The 20,387-nt window shown below is 43.9% G+C and overlaps 2 protein-coding genes and 1 pseudogene across 3 annotated transcripts in view; 1 reads left to right on the forward strand and 2 right to left on the reverse strand.

Moving 5' to 3' along the window:
* Positions 1-4,560: 4,560 nt before the first annotated feature.
* Positions 4,561-14,254, reverse strand: Samd15 (sterile alpha motif domain containing 15). Its single transcript, XM_076921564.1, is given in 5 exon segments — positions 4,561-6,074; positions 6,731-6,979; positions 11,491-11,589; positions 12,671-12,976; positions 12,978-14,254. Coding segments are annotated over 5 exon segments (1,893 nt in total). The 5' UTR covers positions 14,196-14,254; the 3' UTR covers positions 4,561-6,053.
* Positions 6,989-8,611, reverse strand: LOC143437144 (large ribosomal subunit protein eL36 pseudogene; annotated as a pseudogene).
* Positions 14,255-14,518: 264 nt separating the features above from the next.
* Positions 14,519-20,387, forward strand: part of Tmed8 (transmembrane p24 trafficking protein family member 8) — a 36,895-nt gene continuing 31,026 nt past the window's right edge. Inside the window, exon 1 of one of the 2 annotated variants that reach the window (XM_076921566.1) lies at positions 14,519-14,657. Coding sequence is in view for 1 of the 2 variants with exons in the window: in XM_076921565.1 (XP_076777680.1) it covers positions 14,540-14,657 (118 nt within the window). In the remaining variant the exon portion in view is untranslated. The remainder of the gene's footprint in view (positions 14,658-20,387) is intronic. The other variant, XM_076921565.1, reaches the window with a different exon arrangement.

The following is a 20,387-nucleotide window of genomic DNA, read 5'->3' on the forward strand; positions in this document are numbered from 1 at the left end:
TCTCCACAGAGAAACCCTGTCCTGTCTAGGTAGATGGAGGTGGTGGGAAGAAGAAAGAAAGAAAATAATGATAAGGAAAAAGACGGTTTCTGATAGAACTTTCTGGTTTGGAGAAAACGTTGGTTTGTTATCCAGCACTGATATGTAGGCTGGACATGGATTTACTGCCTCAGGTGTGTACTTAGACAAACACACCACTGGACTTCTGCACCATATTAGTCTCCTAGTATTCAGATATGTGACAGGAAGTGTGTGCTGAGGAGATTGATCAGTGGGTAAAAAGCTCATTGCACAAGCAAGAAGACAAGAGTTTGGACCAGAGCCCTAGGAAAGCTGGACTGGTGACAGTATTGGTGGTCACTTGTAATCTGAGAGGGGAGATGGGAGACAGAAATTCCTCATAGGGTGAGCTGGCTACCTGGACTAACCAATGAGTCTGAGAGTCCCTGCCTGTGTGGACAGTGATGGGGAAGACACTGGACATCAACTTCTGACCTCCAAACTGACCCACACATGTGTGTCCTCACTAACAAGCACAAACACGTGTACACCATCTGTACATCATCACCACCAGCAAGCACACGCACACACACACACACACACACACACACACACACACACACACACACACACACATTTAAAAATGAAAAAAGAAAAAATGGCTCAGGGATTGCTACCCCTCTGTACAATCCAGACAACCTGAATTGATTACCCAGAATCCCATGTAAAAGTGGAGAGAGCCAGTTCTACAAAGGCATCTTTTTACCTCCACATGTGTTTTATAGCATGTGAGCCCACATACATTATTTACAATTTTTGTTTTAAATTTAAAAGAAGTGAGAGCGAGAGAGAGAGAGAGAGAGAGAGAGAGAGAGAGAGAGAGAGAGAGAGAGAACAGCTAAGTTTGTACAGCTACACAGGAAGCAGCCAGGTCTGGGAGGTGGAGGCCAGGTCTGGGAGGTAGAGGCAGGAGAATTAGGAATTCCAGTCCTTCCTTGACTACATAGCAAGTTCCAACCAGTCTGGGCTACATCAGATCCTGTCACAGAACAAACAAAGATGGGAGCCTGAGTTATTTAAGCACCAAAAAGTATTTAATATTTTTGAGACTTCCAGACATAAATTTATTTCAGTTTAACTTTCATTCTGTGGTCTGTGAGTTATTACAGAGAGCCCTCCCCATCTCTGCCAGTCTCTCTCACCTCTGATGTCTAAAGGAAAACATTTCCCCTCTTTTTCTTGACAACTATTCCTTAGAAAACGTAATAGTTAGGGCTGGGGCTATAACTCAGTCAATATGGCGTAGAGACATGATGTCTAACTTGTCCACTCTTTGGGATTTGCAATCACCATAGAAACAAGCTTCAGGTCAGGGCATGACTGTGAGGTGTTTCTAGGCTAAGAGACTAGAGGATTGGAGTAGTAAAGGTCCCTACATTTGTGCAGTACCATGGAATGGGCTGGGGTTCGGGACAAATACAACCTCTCTCTTCCTGATTTAAGATGCAATATGACCAGCTGCTCTGACTTCTCCAACATAATAGACCAGACCCCCAAACTGTGAGCCAAAAATGAACCCTTCCTTCCTCAGGCTAGTTTTGTCAAGTATTTTGTCCCAGCAATCAAAAAATTAATTTATGGTATATTCACAGGTACCTAGCTTCAATCATTCCTCAGAACCCACATAAAATCCCAACCATGGTGGGGCACACCTGTAATCCTGGCGTAGGAATGACAGAAACCAGTCAGCTTAACCTACGAGGTGAGCCCCAGTCTAGGGAGAGACCCTGTCCTTAAAAATAAGGTACATATGAGGCTGGAGAGATGGCTCTGTGGTTAAAACACTTTCTGCTTGCAGAGGCTGTGGGTTTAGTTCCTTTGTTTTTGCAAATTCTTTATCTGCTTGCATATGCTGTTGCCATGGTTTCATGCTTTAAAAATAAAATGGCTCCCCCTTTTTTTTTTTTTAATTTTTTAAAAATGAGTTTAATTACTGTTATAAGAACATAGGTGAGGGGCTATTTCTTGTGCATGGACAACTTTATTTGAGGCTATACCACTGAAGAAAATGCCCCTCTCCCGCCACAGTAAATATTAACTGCCTCCAGAAACCTCAGGGAGGGGTGAGGCTCCCAGAGCAATCCCCATGTAACAGTCATATAGACCTATAAATCCTCAGAGAGAGGTGGAGTCTTCTGGGATGCCCCCTCCCCCACCTCCCACAACTCCAGGACTGAAAGTTGATAGACTTTTAAAAGATGAATCTAGCTAGGCTGTGGTGGTGCACGCCTTTAATCCCAGCACTTGAGAGGCAGAGGCAGTTGGGTCTCTGTGAGTTAAGAGGCCAGCCTGGTTTACAGAGAGAGTTCCAGGACAGCCAGAACTACATGGTTCTCAAAAACAAAACAAAACAAAACAAAAACAAACAAAAAACAAACAAAAAAGCAAAAACAAAAGAGAAGGATGAATTTTAGCTTTCTCTATGGCCAGGCTTTGTGTAACACATTATGGACATTGCTACAGCTTTGTTTTGCTGCCCTCAATTCTTCATCGAGACACATTTCTGGTATTCTGTCACCATGTGGAGAACAACTGCCATTTTCTAATTCAGGCTTCCCACATTTATAGTTGGAAGTGCTGCCAACATGAGATGGCCTCTGGCATAAGGCCCATGTTGGTTTTGTTTCTTGGTAAAGTGTAGAAATACTGTCCTTTCCCTTTAGTCACGTGGTTCCTTCCCTTCCAAGCCAGTGAGCCTTTTGGCTCACAAGAGGTATGTTTTATACCAGTTTCCATTTTCATTCTGACTGTTTCTCATTTACTGATCAAATCCTTGGGCTTCTTTACTGTATCTACTTCTAAGGTCTTTACTTTTTTTTTTTTATTTTATTTTTTTTTAACTTTCTGTATTATAGAAACTCCCTCCAAATCCGTTCAAAGCGTGGCTCACTTTGTTTTGTTATTTTCTAAGCCTAACTTATTCTCTCTTAAACAAACCTTAGAAAGATACTTTCCAGGAGTCTACCTGAAAGATACTTTCAAATCTGGGTTCTTCTCCAGGAAAGGTGGACAGTAGCCCAGACAGGTGTTTCACAGGCATGTTTTCCCCACAACCACTACTTATTAAACTAGGAGGCACTTAAAAAAAGAAGTGTGTGTATGTGCATTTTGCTACCCACGTCCGACCCTCGGAATAAGGCAACGGCAACCGTGTTCTTCTTCAAGCCGTTTATTCAGCTATCCCTGTACAGCCAGCTTCCTCTCTCTCCTTCTCTTCTCTTGTCCCTTTCCCCAGCTCCGGAAGCCCCTTATAAGCATTGCCTTGATCCTATCAGCAGCTGCCATAAAGTCACTAATTGGCCACTCTCAATGACGCGAGGTGGGGTGATCGGGTAACCACACCTCTCAGCGCATACAACTCCATATATGGAGTTGTCTTTTCTCTCAAGCAATGCCTATGCCAAGTGCCACCTTGTAATGGCGAGAGCAGAGCCGCTTCCCACATGTGCACGCAAGCATTTGCCGTGTTGTTCGCAGATGCCCATGGAGGCTGTGGTGGTTTGAATATGCTTGGCCCAGGGACTGGCAGTACTAGGAGCTACAGCCTTGTTGTAGAATATGTGTCACTGTGGATGTGGGCTTTGGGATACCTTCCTCCTAGCTTTCTGGAAGCCAGTCTTCTCCTAGCAGCCTTAAGATGAAGATGTAGAACTCTCAGCTCCTCTTGCACCATGCCTGCCTGGATACTGCCATACTCCCACCTTGATGATAATGGACTGAAACTCTGAACCTGTAATCTTGTCCTTATAAGAGTTGCCTTGGTCATTGTGTCTGTTCACAGCAGTAAAACCTAAGAAGCCATAATAATATTTAATCACTTGGAGCTGGAGTTGTGCTTAGCCATTTCTCCAACCCCAGAAGGTATCTATTTTATATGAATTTTTTTGTATGTTTGAATTGTTTGCAATGTGCTTGGTGCCCAAGGAGGTCAGAAGAGGGTGTCAGATGCTCTGGAACTGGAGTTATCAGTGGTTGTTAGCCACCATGTTGGTGTTGGGAACCAAACCCACCTCTCTTCTCTAATCACCTCTCTTATCATTGCTGACTCTTCAGGCATTTCTTTAGGATGTGAAAGTGGAGGATTAGGGGTTGGAGAGATGGCTCAGTGGTTAAGAGCACTGACTGTTCTCCCAGAGGTCCTGAGTTCAATTCCCAGCAACCACATGGTAGCTCACAACCATCTGTGATGGGATCCAGTGTCCTCTTCTGATATGTCTGAAGACATCATGACAGTGTACTCACATATAAATAATTTTTTAAAAAGTGAATTAATTTTCCTATTATTAATTAATTATTTGCCCCTAATTTCCTTGGTCATTGTGTCTGTTCACAGCAGTAAAACCTAAGAGACCATAAGAGCTGGACTTGTGCTTAGCCATTTCTCCAACCCCTGAAGGTATCTATTTTATGATTTACTGAGGCTGTGGTGGTTTGAATATGCTTGGCCCAGGGACTGGCAGTATTAGGAGCTACAGCCTTGTTGGAGGAGGTTTGTCACTGTGGGTGTGGGCTTTGGGATACCTTCCTCCTAGCTTCCTGGAAGCCAGTCTTCTCCTAGCAGGCTTCAGATGAAGATGTTGAACTCTCAGCTCCTCCTGTACCATGCCTGCCTAGATACTGCCATACTCCCACCTTGTGCTGCCACTGCAGCACTATCTCCAGCCTTTATCTTAATTCTCAGCTGCCTTTTCTGTCAGTATGTGTGTCTAGGCATTTTGTGCTTCCCCTCTATATGTTCCAAACCTGGCTCTGCTGATCTGAATGGTCCTGCATCTTTTTTTTTTTTTTTTTTTTTTTTTTTTTTGGTTTTTTGAGACAGGGTTTCTCTGTATAGCCTTGGCTGTCCTGGAACTCACTCGGTAGACCAGGCTGGCCTCGAACTCGGAAATCTGCCTGTCTCTGCCTCCCAAGTGCTGGGATTAAAGGTGTGCGCCACCACTGCCTGGCACTGGTCCTGCATCCTTGATTCTTTCCACCTGGTTTGGAATGAGGCTGCAATGAAGCTGTTTCTCCCTCTTGTCTTCTTGCTTGTGATTTCTTTTCTTTCTTTGAAGATTTATTTTATGTATATGAGTACACCATCGCTGTCTTCAGACACACCAGAAGAGGGCATCGAATGTCATTACAGATGGTTGTGAGCCACCATGTGGTTGCTGGGAATTGAATCAGGACCTCTGCAAGGGCAGCCAGTGCTCTTACCCGCTGAGGCATCTCTCCAGCCCTCTGCCATTTGAAGCTGATCTCCCTCTCTGACTTCCAAAGGTTGAGATTAAAGGTGGGTACCATCACACCTAGCATGGCAGCCATCTTGGTATACGGACATTTTTTTTTTTTATTAATTTATTTACTTTATGTATATGAGTACAGTGTAGCTAGTTGTGAACCACCATGTGGATGCTGGGAATTGGACTCAGAATCTCTGGAAGAGCAGTCAGGTCTTATCTGCCGAGTCATCTCTGCAGCCCATGATAATAAGTGGAAGGCTTCCGATCCACTCAGCCACACGCTCATTCTCATCACTGGGCTCTGTTCTTCCTTCCTGGAGCTGCTTATGCTCACTGTCCTCAGGCCGTCTTTGTTCTTTCACCAACGACACTGGTTACCTGGTTCATGTGCTTCTCTTCCAGTTCCTGGCTCCACTGCGCTGTCCTTTGGGTCAGATGGTAAACCAGGGAGACAAACACTCTGGAAATTGACTGATATTTTGGGACCGTTTTAAGTTCCACTTCATAAAGTCTTATGTATCGTGTCTGCATGGGTTTGTGTGCACCACAGTTGTCAGATGCTCATGGACACTAGAAGAGGGCAGGGGAGGAGCAGGCAGCACTGTCTCCAGCCTCTTATCTTCATTTTTATTCTCAGAATCATTGTAATCGGACTAAGGCGTGCTCTTATCTGATGTAGGCCAGGGGTCATCAGGTCCAGGCAGTTCAACACACAGGAGTGTGGGTGACCCCAGATCAGCAGTGTCGCTGCCAAGTCCCACTCCATCCTCAAGTGGTATCATAGAATCCCTGCAAGAGAGTTTTAAAAAACCATTTTATTTATGTGGCTTTCTGAGACTTATCATGTACCTCAGACTCTCCTCAGATCATCCCCCCTCCATATGCCTAGTGCTAGGATTAAAGGTACGTACGATACCTTGCTGAGATTGTATTTTCAATTACAATTTCCCCTAACAAATCTTAGTACTAGGTGTATTAGAATTTAACACAAGATCTGATCTGAAAATTGTCAAGTAAGGTAAATACCACTATCTTTAACGCCGAGTGTCAGGAAGAACTAAGACTGGAGTCAGCAGTTCTAACTCTCATCCTTAATGGAAAGGACAGAAAGAAAACTGACAAAGACCACACCTCTACCCCAAGGGAATGTAGTTTTGATCTTTTTGTAAAAAAAAAAATAATAATTTATTTTTATTGTATGTGCATTGGTGTTTTGCCTGCATATGTCTTTGTGAGGGTGCTGGATCCCCTGGAACTGAAGTTAGACAGTGGTGAACTGCCATGTGTGCTGGGAATTGAACCCTGGTCTTCTGGAAGAGCAGCAGGTAGTCTTAACTGCTGAGCCATCTCCCCAGCCCTAGTTTGATCTTTCAAGGTAAGGGGAATGTCTTTCTTGCTGCTCCATGTCTAGCAATGCCTCATGCTGTCAGAATCTCTTATCTTGCCTCATTTTCCTCCTGGGTGTTCTCTGGTACTGGGTCTTCATTCTTCTCCTCAGTTTTTATCTCTGGATTATACTCCTGTAATCCTGATGCTTCAACAAACTCTGACAAGGTCAAGGCATCAGACTTTACCCCACTGTGCCCTTTCCGCTCTAAGAATAAGCCAATGTTGTCCCTGTAGGGAAGGCTGATGCTGCGGCTGAACTGTGGCTCTTCGATCCCCAGAAGCTGTCGAGTATAGTGCGATATTGCCTGAAATAAGAGGGATATTTTTAGTGAGATTAACTTGAAAATACAAGGAAATTAAAGCTTAATTCAGTTTTCCATGTCTCTTGAATACTAATTACTTAAAGTATTTCAATGAGAGAATAAAGTGATAAGAAAGCTTTACTAGGCTAAAATGGCCTCAGGAAACACAAGTCTGAAGTGCTGCATCCTCTTGAGCGATGGGACAGCATGTGTGAGTCACACCCAGCCTCCGTTTATGCAACATTTTGGAAGAAAAACAAAATTAATAGGGACAAATAGACAATTGCTGAGATTCAGAGAGTAGGGATGGGCTGACAGTGATGGGGCCCTGGAAGTTTGAATTCAAGGGGACTGATTGATTGATATGATTCTTTGAGGTAAGTACATGCCCTAAGCATTTATTAACATTCACAGAATCGCACAGAACTAAGAATAACTTTACTGCATGAAACTGAGAAAAGTCAAGGGTTGGGCCAATAGGGTATAGATGAAGGCCGTTACAAACACAGTATAATTACTCTCAAGTGTAGGAAGGAACCGCGCTAACATGGGTTACTTTACCTCTGGAGAATAGAGCTTCATATTGAGACGGTTAAGTCTTAAAGACAAAACCAAGTGTATACAAACGTTGTACTTTATTTGGTAAAGTTGTCTTTCTCGCTCTTATAGGAACGATGATCTTTTACTGGGGAAGGCTTCATCAATCGTTCCTGGCCGCCGCCTTCCTCATGGCTGCCAGCATGTTGCTCAGCTCCTCCTGCTTTCTCTTGGCGTGGATGTGGATGTGCGTGCCCACCCTCTTCTTGATGAACTTGAGTGCACGCTTGTCCCTGGACACTTAGAGCAATGCCATGGCGCGTAGGGCGTGAAACCGCACACCTCCAGGATCATGTCCCGCACGAGCTTGGTGTGCTTGGTGAGGTGCCCATGGTGCCCGCTGTGCGGCTTGCTGGCCTTCTTCCTCACTTTGTGGCCCTTGTTGAGGCCCACGGCCATGGGATAGCGCAGGGCTAGAGCTGCTGCTCTCCGATGGCGGCCAGGACAAGGTAAAACTGTCTCTTAAGGAATATGCTTATCAGTGGAAAGAGCCATGTTTCTCACTGTCACAGAAAGTTACAAATAGGACTTGGGTTCGTGGCACTAGGGACTCTGTGTGCTTTTGTCCTCATTCTTGCTGAAACCAAGCCTGCTAATGTCAGCCAGTGGGCCTGGCCTAGGAGCCTTGTGAGAGGTGGAGAAGAGAGCACGCTGCTGTGGTGGAGGAGGACGAGTTGGCCCACCCAAGTTAAGAATAGGCCCAGGAGCACACCATGGACAGCCTTGATCCAGGGAAACTCTACACCCTGGTTCTCACAGACCTGGATGCTCTCAGCAGGAAGGACCCTAAATTCAGGGAGTGGCACCACTTTCTGGAAGTCGACATGACATGAAGAACAATGACATTAGCAGTGGCATGGTCCTCTCAGATTATGCACCTGCTCCACGCACTCTCACTGCCAGGTGCCCAGAGCACCTTCATGAAACCAGGGGCCTGGAAGAGCAGGAAATGGTCCGGATACAACCAGATGGTGTTCAGCCGAGAGCACCACTGGAGGATTTGCTCGGGCCTACACAGGCACCTTCAGTCTTCCCCATCTTTGTGTAGCATATGCCTACTAATGACGGTGCTCCTGCCTATAATGAATTGAACTGGCGTCCAATACAAATGCTAGATGTAAAGAATTTTAAGGAGGCTGTGGTACTGTGTGGCTTGCACTCTTTGTTCTCTCTCTCTCTCTCTCTCTCTCTCTCGCTCTCTCGCTCTCTCGCTCTCTCGCTCTCTCGCTCTCTCGCTCTCTCTCTTGGGTTTTCGAGACAGGGTTTCTCTGTGTAGTCCTGGCTGTCCTAGAACTCACTCTGTAGACCAGGCTGGCCTTGAACTCAGAAATCCACCTGCCTCTGTCTCCCAAGTGCTGGGATTAAAGGCACTGCCCGGCTCTTTCTCTCTTTTTAAATATTTATTTTATGTATATGAGTACACTGTAGCTGTATTCAGATATACCAGAAGAGGGCATTGGATGCCATTTCAGAGGGTTGTGAGCCACCATGTGGTTGCTGGGAATTGAACTCAGGACCTCTGGAAGAATAGTTAGTGCTCTTAACCACTGAGCCATCTCTCCAGCCCGGCTTGCACTCTCAATTTGTTAAAGAAATGTTAAATACTTGGACTACACAGAATAGGGTTATCTCCCCAGATTGGCATCAGCTATTCTAGAAGCTGGATAACAATTACAGTGGTTGTTATGGTGGAGGCACAAAGCCACAAAAATAGAACAACAGAATGTAGTGAGAGGGATAAAAGTTACTAAAGACCAACTGCTTGGTGAAGGGCATTATGCTGCTTTACAAGGACAAATCCGATCTGATGACAGTGTAATTGAACAATGTCGTGCTGCAGCTTTGAGAGCCTGGGATTTGGTTGAGAAGCCAGGGTGAAAATCTACCTAACTTATGAAGGCAGTATAGGGACTTGCAGAAGCATTTAGCAAATTCTTACAGAGATTGGGTTCAGCTATAAATAGAGCTATATCAGACCCTGAAACCAGACAGTCATTGATAGAAATATTAGCCTTTGAAAACACAAATACAAAATATAAGAGAGCAATCAGACCATTGAAAGCATGAGGAGCCCCAAAAGATGAATGGATAAGAAAGACAGCTGGTATTGGCTCTCAGGAACATCATGCTAATATCATAGGGCAAGCTACAGTTAGAAGGCTTAGAAATCAAAATGCCTGATGCTTTAATTGTGGTGAATTTGGCCATTTACAAAAACATTGTAAGGCTAGAAGATTCAGAGCTTAAAATAGCAGGTCCATTGGCTCTAGAGAATATGGTGTTCATAGACAGAACAAGCAGGTTTCCAGGGTATTGTAACTGCCATAGAAAGGGCAAACACTAGTCAAAGGATTGCTGGTCCAAGAGGGACATAGGAGGTAACCTCTTGCCCTCAGGAAATAAACAGAGGGGACTGTCAGCTTGAGGTTCTGCAATAAACAATACTAATCATCTTCCTTTGGTCAGCCAGAAAATACCAAGAAGGCAATAAAATGAAAATTAAGTATTTCTGGTCTCATACATGCTATAGAAGGGAGTGTAGCTTTGGATCTGGCCACAGATGTGCCTTTTACCCTATCCCCAAAAGTTGAATGTTACAAGTTAACCACTGGCGTGTATGGTCTTTTACCCTCAGGAACAGTGGAAATAATCATGGGAAGAAGTGGGTTAATGTCTCAAGGATTTATTGTGCATCCCAGTATAGTAGGTAGGGACAACAGGGAAGACATTAGAGTCACAGCGTATGTGAGGAAATTGATTCGGGAGAAAGAAGTGCTTGACCGTTGTTTCCATACATAAGGACAAAAGGGCGTTACAGTGGGAAGAACAGGCGCTTTGGGGGGTACTGAAAATGTGTGTTCTGGCAAACAATGGTTAATGATCAGAGAGATTCAAATTAATAGTGCAAGCGAATGGTGCTGACATGGAAGAGCTGGTAGATACAGGAGCTAATGTTAGTATACTTTCCCCAAAGTCTTGAAATCCAGACTGGCCACTTCAGAAGGTATACACACAATTTATAGGAATTGGAAAATTATCAGGAATAAGACAATGTGTCCAATGGATTATCTGTGTGGGACCAGAGGGGCAAACAGGGAAGTTGAACCCTTATGTGGGTGACATACTCATAAATTTATGGGAAAGGGATCTTTTACAACAATGTGGTATGCAAATTAATATTCCTGTAACTCCAGGGACTGCAAATCGGGAAATTAAGTGTGATATGGTGGATGTTCCTGGCAGCAAAGTAGGTGAAGTACAGATGATATTATATAAGTGCTAAATGGGTATCAAAGGCATAAAATGTTACTGAGAGCTCTGGAAGAGAGGTTCCTTTGGGACAGCAAGGTCAAGAACAACTTCCTGTGGAGATGAGGAAGAATTGGGCCGAAAGCATGATTCAAGGGAAAGGGAACTTAGCAAAGATCTCCAGTAGAGGGAGCATGCACTAGTAGGCTATGAGTTAGGCTGGGAGCTAGACCTGCCAGGCTGGAGAAGATTCAGGCAGAGGAGTGGCGCCAGGAAAGAATGGTGGCTGGACCTGGAATCCTAAACCAAACCAAGGGTTGGGGCCATCTTGCACCAGGGAGATTAGAGAGGGTTTCTTAACAGTGTGTAAGTAGTTGGAAACCAAGAGCCTAAAAGCAGAGCCCTTGAGTCCCACAGACTTTAGCCTTAAAGGCAGGAAGGGGGGAAAGCTATTGTGGTGTTTGTTCTAAGTATGAGGCAGTAAAACACTAGACAATGCAAGTGCTACAGGAGGAAGTAACACTCAAGACAGAGGGAGGAAGCGACCACAGTGAATCTGAGGGATGAGCATATGATGACAGAATGGACCAGAACAGGGACAGATGGGGCAGGCATCAAGTAGCACTGCCACAGCAACTTGGCACAGGGAAACCTCATACACCACTCACCTTCATGTCTTCAAAATCAGTTATTCCCATCTGAGGCAGGTTGGAGCAGTTTACGTGGATGAGTTTTCGACCGCTGATGAAGTTTTCAGTAAAACACTCCTGTCAATGCAAGAACATCATCTCTTAAACATGTATTATGGCAACTGGAAGAAAAAAGGGGAAAAAAAACACATTTTTTTTTTTTGCTTATTTATTTATTTTTTATAGAAGAGTTGGGTTAAATTCCAGGCTGTGACTTCAATCTGCTTTTGCATGTTGTATGTTGTAACAGATGTCTTCTCCCTGAGACATTGACTTTTTGGGTGTGTCAGGGCAGGGTGGAGGAAAGCTGTCACTCTGTGCTCCAGCTGGGCTGGAAGTCACTTTATAACCCAGGCTGGCCTCCAACCCCTGATGATCTGCCTGTCTCTGTCTCCTGAGTGCTAGCATTACAAAGACATTTTTAAATATAGAAGGCACAAAAGGTTTAAGGTCCTGTTTTGTGACAACCTAATACCATAGTCCGCAGTAATAAATTCAGAAGAGCATACTTTTTTGTTTTTGATAAAACCAGTCTGGGTGGATAATTAATATGCATTAATACTCTTAAGTGCTCATAACACACATGACATATTTGGGGAGGCAGCTAAAACAGTATAAATTCAGGGTGAGGACATTGCCACTGAGACATCTTGACAGAAGGGCAGAAAGGCCTCATTTTGAACAAAATATGATAAAACTATAGATTTCTATGCAAAGGGGACTCTATACATTTTTTAACCTCTATACAAGGAATGAAGAAAAATACAATATTTGGGATAAATAGGAAAATCAAATATAACTTTTTCTTCTAAAATAATATATATATATATTTTATAGGCTGAACATGTATGTTTAACATTTAACATGTGCTAATGCACTAGGTCCTATCTTCACTATCACACACACAAGACAGAAAAAGACACACACAATCAAAATTGACTTCCTCCACAGTCTAAGACTTCTCTGTTAGAGCCAAGAGAACATGTCAGTATAGAGAAAAATGAGATTGGAGTATATGGCTTCAAAAACATTGCTTTACCTTGTATTGAGGGAAGCCTAGATCACTAATCCACTAAGACTTCTCTGTTAGAGCCAAGAGAACATGTCAGTATAGAGAAAAATGAGATTGGAGTATATGGCTTCAAAAACATTGCTTTACCTTGTATTGAGGGAAGCCTAGATCACTAATCCACTCTGCAACTCTTTCTGGGCTCCAGTTAAGGTGCTCAAACTGTGTGCTAAGACTTGGCTTGGATTCTTTATGTGTTAGTAGTGTTGCCACCTCCTGGGGTAAAGCTATAGAATCCCTCAGTTCTGTCTGAGACTCTGAAGCAGGAATCATTGGAAACAGTTCATTCATATCAGCCTGAAGGTCTTTGAGGAATTCATGTGCTTCATAAACTGTACTGAAGGATTCTCCACTTTCTCTAGGAGTTCTTACTAAAAAGTCCGTTTTAATCTTGGCAGGTTTTTTTTTCTAACAACTTTGTGTGATTGTCAGAGAACGCTATCTCATGTTTGTCCACAGGATACTTAGGTTTGCTTGATTTTGAACTGTCTTCCTTGGGAAATTCTGTCGTCTTCTCTTCTAGCTGGGGTTCATTTGGTAACTCTAGACTTTTTTTGGTTGGTTCTGCCTGTGACTTCTCTTGAATGTCTGGATTAGGTATCTGCAGTGGTGTCTCGTCGCCAGTTTTCTCAGTTGATTTTGTTAGTTTCTCCTTTGGAAATTGTGGCTCAGTCTGTGTTTGCCGCACCGAATCCCTCTCCTTACTTGGCTCTAATAACGTGTCCTTTAATTTAGACTCTCCACTTGATCTTTTCAGCTTGTGCCTTTGAGCTGTTGGTTTCCTGTCCCCTAATGGCTCTGGAACTTTCTCCGAAATTGACTCATCTTCTGTCTCCAGTTGGACATCTGATTTTATCTCTTCTAGTAGTCCTTGAGTAATCTCTTCTAGCACCTCTGGAAATTTTTCATCAAAAGAGCTTTTGTGTGCTTTCTTCGAAGCTTTTGATGTTCTTTTTCCTGATGGTTCTGGACTTGCTTCATCACTTGGTCTTCTTGATTCTTCTCCAAAATCCAACAGTGGCTCTGAGACTTTCTTTTTAGTTGACGGTCTTAGTTTCTTGTCTGGGAACTTATTCTGCTCAGGTTGCTCTGTGGCCTTGACCTGACGCTCCTCTGGAGGCTTGAGATCTGCTTCCTCAGTAGACTTTCTTAGCTTCCGGTCTGAGAACTTAGGTTTAGTTACTTCATATGGCTCTGCCCTTTTTTCTTTAGCTGACTCTTTTTGTTTCTTTTCCAAATTGGTCATCTTGGATGGAGACAGGTCTTCCTCTTTAACTGATTTTCTTGGTTTTTCACTCTGAAAATCTGGTGTCTTCCGCTTTGGATCTGTTTTTGTTGGTAGCTGTGTGTTTGTTTCTGTAGGTGGTCCTTTGAGCACACCTACTGAAACGTCTGGTGACTGTAGATCTGGCACTTTCAAATCCTCCTTGCGTGTCCTGGTTGACTCTGGTAGCACATTTCCTGGGTCTTGGCCAGTTTTCGGGGACAGCTCAGAGCTTACCTTAAACATGGTGTCTGCTTTAGCATTATGTAAGTTACCAGATTTAGTTATTTTAGGCTGCAGACTCAGACTCTCATTGGAGTCAGAATTATAATCTTTGGGGACTTCAGACATGTCAGTCGATGCGACCAAGGCCTCCTAGCAACCTCAACTTCCGACACCGTCTCTATGGATACTACGATTTCCGGCGGTGTTTTCCTGAATCTTCCCGAGATTTTGTCGATCGTTGCAAGTGCCGACCGTAAAAAAACAGGCGACCAAAAGCACGTAGTAACCTCCCCGCCCCCGCACCTCTCGCGGGTCAGGCCAGGGCTACCCCTCTGCTGCCTAGCCGCTCCTTCCGGCCCTGGGCTCCGCTCGGCTCCGCTCGGCTCTCCTCTGCCGCGCTCGCTTCGCCTTCGGCTGTTTCCGGAGCCGTAGCGGCTTAGCTGCGGAGACGCTCCCCGCGCGGGCTGCAGATGTCGGACCGGCAGGCAGCTGAGGGGCCGGCCTTCTGGAGCCCCGCAGCTCGCCGAGGGTCGGCGGGCGGCGTCGGGGATCGACGGAGAGTGGAGGAGAGCCAGGCGGCAGCCTCAGGTACGCAGGGCCCGGGCGCTGGGAGGGTGGGTGCCTCTCGGCTCGGGGCCGCACACCTCGCGCGACCCGTGTCCCCACCGCCACGGGGCCCACGGCCGCGCTCGAGGTCGATTTCTACTCCGTTTGGAAATGCCCTGGGGTTCCAGTCCCGCTTCCTTTCTCGGCGCACCCGGGTTGGCAGTCGGGCTCCTTCCGCCGCGCCTCTTTGGCGTCAGTCGGGGTCCGCATCCCACCCCATTCCCGCCGCGCTCACTCCCGCCCCTGTCTTTGGCTCCCCGCGCGACCCCACCTCTGTCCCCTACGCTTGCCTGAGCGCGCGCTCCTGACGGCGTCTGCCGGGGCGCCCGCCTTCCTCTCTCAGAACCCGGCTTTGCCCTAGCATAGGCCCCCCGCGCCCAGCCGCCGTCCCCTGCATCCTTCAGAGTGGGAGAGATGGGAAGCAGCCGGAATAGCTTTGAGGTCTCGAAGGAACCTTGTAGTCAAAGGAAAGGCGGAACTAGAGGCTGCAGTAGAAATTTTGATCTCTCTCATTCTCCGGGAGACCCACCCTCCTCTTGCTTGGGCCAGTGTCTCCATTTCAGACCACACAAGTTCCTTCGTGTGAATTTACTGAAGTGTCCAAAGGCTAAAGGCACAGTCTATTACGCGGTTACCTTTCAGCCTCGTGAGCATCACAGGGGCGTGCGACTAAAAGGATACTTTAGAAGGGGAAAGATCTGGTCTCACTAAGTAGCAAGTAACTGGTTTTTAGAGATCTCAAAGTAGATATACAGTACAGTGACTGAGGCACCGCTATGGATCCCGGATGCTTGGCTGGAATGTGAATCCTCACTTTTAGTGACCTTGGACAATCGCTTTAACTTCTCTAAACATGTCTGAGTCTCCTCTTTTATAAGATGTGGGTACTAAAAGCACCTGTGCCTTACAGCATTGGTGGGAGGATTGTGAGCCACTGTGACTAAAGTACTTGATGTGAAACCCAAGATGCCCGCTGTACAAAGCAGTTGTCTAGGAGGAGATTAAAGGCTGATTTAACACGGCTAAATTACTAGAAAAGGTATTCCTGGTTGTACCTTTCAACATAGTGGCTTTTCTACATGCCCCTGTTGTATGAGGGTTCAGGAGCACACCTCTCCCCCGGCCCCCAAGCTGGTGACTATATTTTTATTGACAACATTCTAACACATTTTGTCTTTTCTATTTTTAAGTTTTTGTGCTCTGTGGTAAACAATATTTGATATTATGGTAACAGAAATCCTAATTAGGGTGGGATGTAGCTCAGCGGTAGAGTTTATATGTGAGGCCCAGGGTTAGGCCCTAGCACTACCAAGAAAGAAAAGGGGGAAAAAATTAAGTGTACTTTCTGAAAGATTATAAAGATTAAACACATAACCCCTTGTAGAGGTATATGTCTTATAAACATCTGTCCCCTTTATGTGCAAATATTTATAAATTACATATACTTTAACTTGTCTTTTATTTCCTCATGTTTTTGTGATGAACATAACCGAGTGTCTTTGTTTTATATCAGATCTATTTTCTAACATATTCCTGGAGTGCTCTTAACACTTGTATTTAAAATGTTTGTTGGGCAGGAAGTCCTGCAAATATCTGGCTGAATCTGAAGGTGAAGGTCACATTTGCAAGGATTTGACTGAACATCCAATAATACTCGAGATAACCAAGGATTCTCCTTGGGTTAGAGTGGTGGATTTTAACTAGGAGCGATTTGACACCCCGGGGGACATCTGGCAATATCTGCAAACATTTTTGGTTATCAGAACTGGAAGCAGCTATTACTGCCAAACTATAAGGCACACACACTGTTAAGACCTCCTTGGCCTGCAGGTCTGCTTCACGTGTTGGAAATGCCGCAGTTGAGAGAAACTCAGGCCTGGACTTGAGCTTCAGAGATGAAGCTCGGTGGGAATGCGACTCTGACGGGCATTTTATAGATTTGCGAATGAAACTTTAAAACTGCTCAAAATGGGAGTTGGCTGCCACTTCCCAGTAGAAAATGAGCTGGTTAACACAGAGACACTAAAAAGGAAGGAGACGGAAAGATGGTTTTGACATCTTAGAACACAGCAGGGGAAAATGTGCCGATGTTCATGTGTTATTGAACCGAGGGTGGGAGTCTTTCAGTGTGCTTTATTCCTTCAGGAATTTGGCAGTATGCAGAATAACAAGAACATGTTTTCACCATGCAGCGCTGGTATTTGTTGCTGAGGTTTTGGTAAAAGGAAGGGTTTATGTTTAAGTGGAAGTCTCTAGTGGTCATGGTGTTCTTAGAGTCTTAGGAACTGATTGGTTTTAATAGTTTTTTGTTTTTGTTTTTTTGTTTTGTTTTTTTAATTTGGGGGCACCTGGGTTCTTCATTCCCCTAGAGGAGAGAGAATCATTCCTTATATCATGAAACTCTCTTAGGAATACAGATTACATCACTTAAAGGCAGGTTCTTTTTGAAGTCTACAGTGCTCTAGGGTATTGGGGGATGGTTTTGTACACTGTGTATTCAGATGCTGATTGCTGTGCCCAGAGATCTGGTTGCAGTTTGGACGTCGGTATCGGCATGATATTTGGAGCATCTCTTTTCGGCATGATATTTGGAGCATCTCTTTTCTCAGTGGTGTGTAAAGATTCTTTTCCATCACCTCTGATTGATTAATAACGGCTGATTCAGCCTATAGCTGGGCAGAAGAGGTTAGGGCAGGACTTCTGATTCCAGTCAGGAGGTCCCAATCGAAAAGGGAAGAATGAGAGAGAGGAAGAAGGGAGAAGGACCAGGAGGATTTGCCGACTGTCAGGGAGTCTCCATGAGGACATACAAGGAACAGAGCCAGCTAGGGTAAGACGCAGACTGCAGGTAAAGGACCATGTAGCTGGGAAGTAGGCAGCCATGGAGCGTTAGAGTAGATGAGTGTCTGCCCAGCACAGTGCCCGCAGCTTGTTAAGAAATTTATTAGGTCTCTGAGTCATTTTTTCAGGAGCTAAAAATGGGCTAGAGCAGGCGTACAAACGCCCTGTAGTTAACCTGGGAGCAAAAGGGGTGAAGAATAGCACGGAGAATTACATTTACACTGGGGAAAATAAAGGGCAATGTTTGGTATGATCTCAGCAAGGACTCAGTTTGCTGTGTATGACCAAATATTTGATGTTCAGGCCTGGAAATGGGCCGGTGAACTTGCTTATGGTTCTAGTGTAGGACTGAGCAGTGCAGTATGTCCTTCTGCAGGGAGGGGTGGAGTGTTTCATGTCTGTGACTGTTTCGTGTTAAGTTAGTTAGGACTTGAAATTTGGTGACTCCCTGTTGGATGGTAGAGTGCTGGCTGGAAGCTTATGCTAAAAGGACTTTTTGTTTTTATTTCTTAGTTTCTATTCTGATTTTTAAATGGACATGCTAATAATTGGCTTGTGGCTTTTAAAAAAGAATAGTTGTTGCATTTTTACAGTGTTGATGGTTGGGTACCATGCTATACTTCACTTCATGAATGACCATTGAGGAGCGACACTGCCCCACTCTTGGGTGCTGAAGAGAAATTGGGCTGTATGGTCACTGGGTTCGGTTGAAACATCACCCAGTTGATGTGCTTTCCTCTAAGCCTCTCAGTTCTAACCACATCACCTGCTTTTGGGTCCTCTGCTCTGAAAAAAAAAAAAAAAAAAAAAAGCTAGGCTAATTATTTCTGCAGCTGTTTAGTGAAGGGGAAGTCCTAGGAAGCCAGTTCTAAAGAAACCTTGACCTAATATTCATACACTTTGGGGGAAAACCTGCCCTGTTTTTTGGCTTTCCTGTAAAGAGAATACACAGTACGTTCAAATCTGTAGCATGATCAGAATGTCTGAGCAACACTCACTAACCTGAAAAGAAAATCATAGTTTGAAAAAGGTCTGGAGCTGGGTGGGTGGTAGTGCCATGCACGCCTCTCATCCCAGCACTTGGCCGCAGAAGTAGGTGGATCTCGGTGGATTTGAGGCCAGGTCTACAAAGCAAGCTCCAAGACAGCCAGTGCTACAACAAAGAAACTGTCTCAAAACAAACAAACAAAAAATAACCAAACAACAACAACAAAAACCAAGAAAGAAAGAAAGTGGTCACATACAAAGTACTTAAAGCAGGCTTTGAAGAAGGCTTTGATTTTATGCTTGCTTTGGTGTTGAGACCATCAGTTACAAATTGTTACTGTCCAGCTTCAGTTTCTCCTCCTCCACTCATTGTTGCCAAGCTTTTGGCCAGTTAGGAACCATAACAGTGATCTTGTCACAGTAAAGAATACTGTATTCAACTATGATTTGGTTACTATTTTAAACTTTTATTTCAGTCTTAATGTTATACATGATATTACTAGCTTGAGAAATTAAACTTTTATAACCATGCTAAGATAAATACACACTCATAAAATGAATAATAAAGCCTTTCTCCACTGTCCTCTAATTTGTAAAACTTGTCCTGTTTTCTCTAGAAATACACAGAGAATTAGCTTGTATTTGGCTGCCCTATTAAAATCTGCACTACTGAAAAATTGGCTTTTCCTTGTTCCTAGTGGTTTAGATTTCAGAAACCTAAAAGGATGTGTTTATGTTTGTTTTTTCCTGTCTTTCTCACACAAGATTCCATCTTCCCACACTGTATACTTGGGGAAATAAGCTTATGGTTTCTTTCCTCCTTACACTTCCTGCCTATCCGAATACAGCTACAGTTGGTTTTGCCAGCAGTTCTTGAGTAAGGTAGGACATTCCTTTAAACTTAAAAAAAATAAAATATCTTCTTTTTTTTTTTTTTCTGTATACATTAAGCTGTTTGGAAAAAAAGATTCTCTGAGAAGTGACTCTTGATATATGAAGTTTGTGTAGCCTGACCGATAAAGAAAAATAGAAATGGCTCACTGTTGGTAGAGATGCACAAAACATGGGTGTACGAGCCTTACTCCAGGAGACCTAAATTGCACTGTTAATACCATCACGATTAGAACATACTTTCCATTGACCCATTTCTTTGCAGTGTCTATTTTATATAGGTTTATTCCTGTTTAAGAATATGGACACAAGGTTATTATAGCATCATTTGGAGTGGTAAAAGATTTGGGAAAAAATGTTCATCTATAGAGAACTCATAAATTAATGACTCATTTTTCATCAAATGAAATATTTGCTGTAGAAAAGAATGAGAAAGCTTTGTGTGTGTGTGTGTGTGTGTGTGTGTGTGTGTGTGTGTGTGTGTGTGTAAAGCTTCATAAGGTATCTGAGGTGTAACTAGAAAATTTGCAGTAGTGTGTCTAATGTCCCAGTAGTGTAGAAAATCAGAATCTCATGTCTATATGTACGTTACACCCTTCCCTGTACTCAAACAAACATACACATTACCTTCATGTACATAAAATCTCCCTGGAAGACTACATAAAACCCACGCCTTTGGAGATCAGGAGCTAACATAGAAGGAAGCTTTCATGATAGAGTTTTGACATTTTGGAATTTTGACTAACAAGAATCCACCTAGTCAGAAAAGAAATACATATACAAACACTCATGTGCTAGAACGTTCTCTGCTGTGTCTTTTTTGTTTTGTTTTTCTAAAATTGAAGTCTTTCTGCATATTAGGGACAGATCCTTTTTTAAAACTCAGATTTTTTTTTCATGGAATAGAGGTTAGCAATATCTTTGAGTACTAACTTTATATATATATTTTATATTTATATATTTTATTGTTTTAAGCTGATTCACTATTAATTT

This window comes from Arvicanthis niloticus, chromosome 23 (genome assembly GCF_011762505.2).
Source record: "Arvicanthis niloticus isolate mArvNil1 chromosome 23, mArvNil1.pat.X, whole genome shotgun sequence".
NCBI classification, from domain to species: Eukaryota; Metazoa; Chordata; class Mammalia; order Rodentia; family Muridae; genus Arvicanthis; species Arvicanthis niloticus.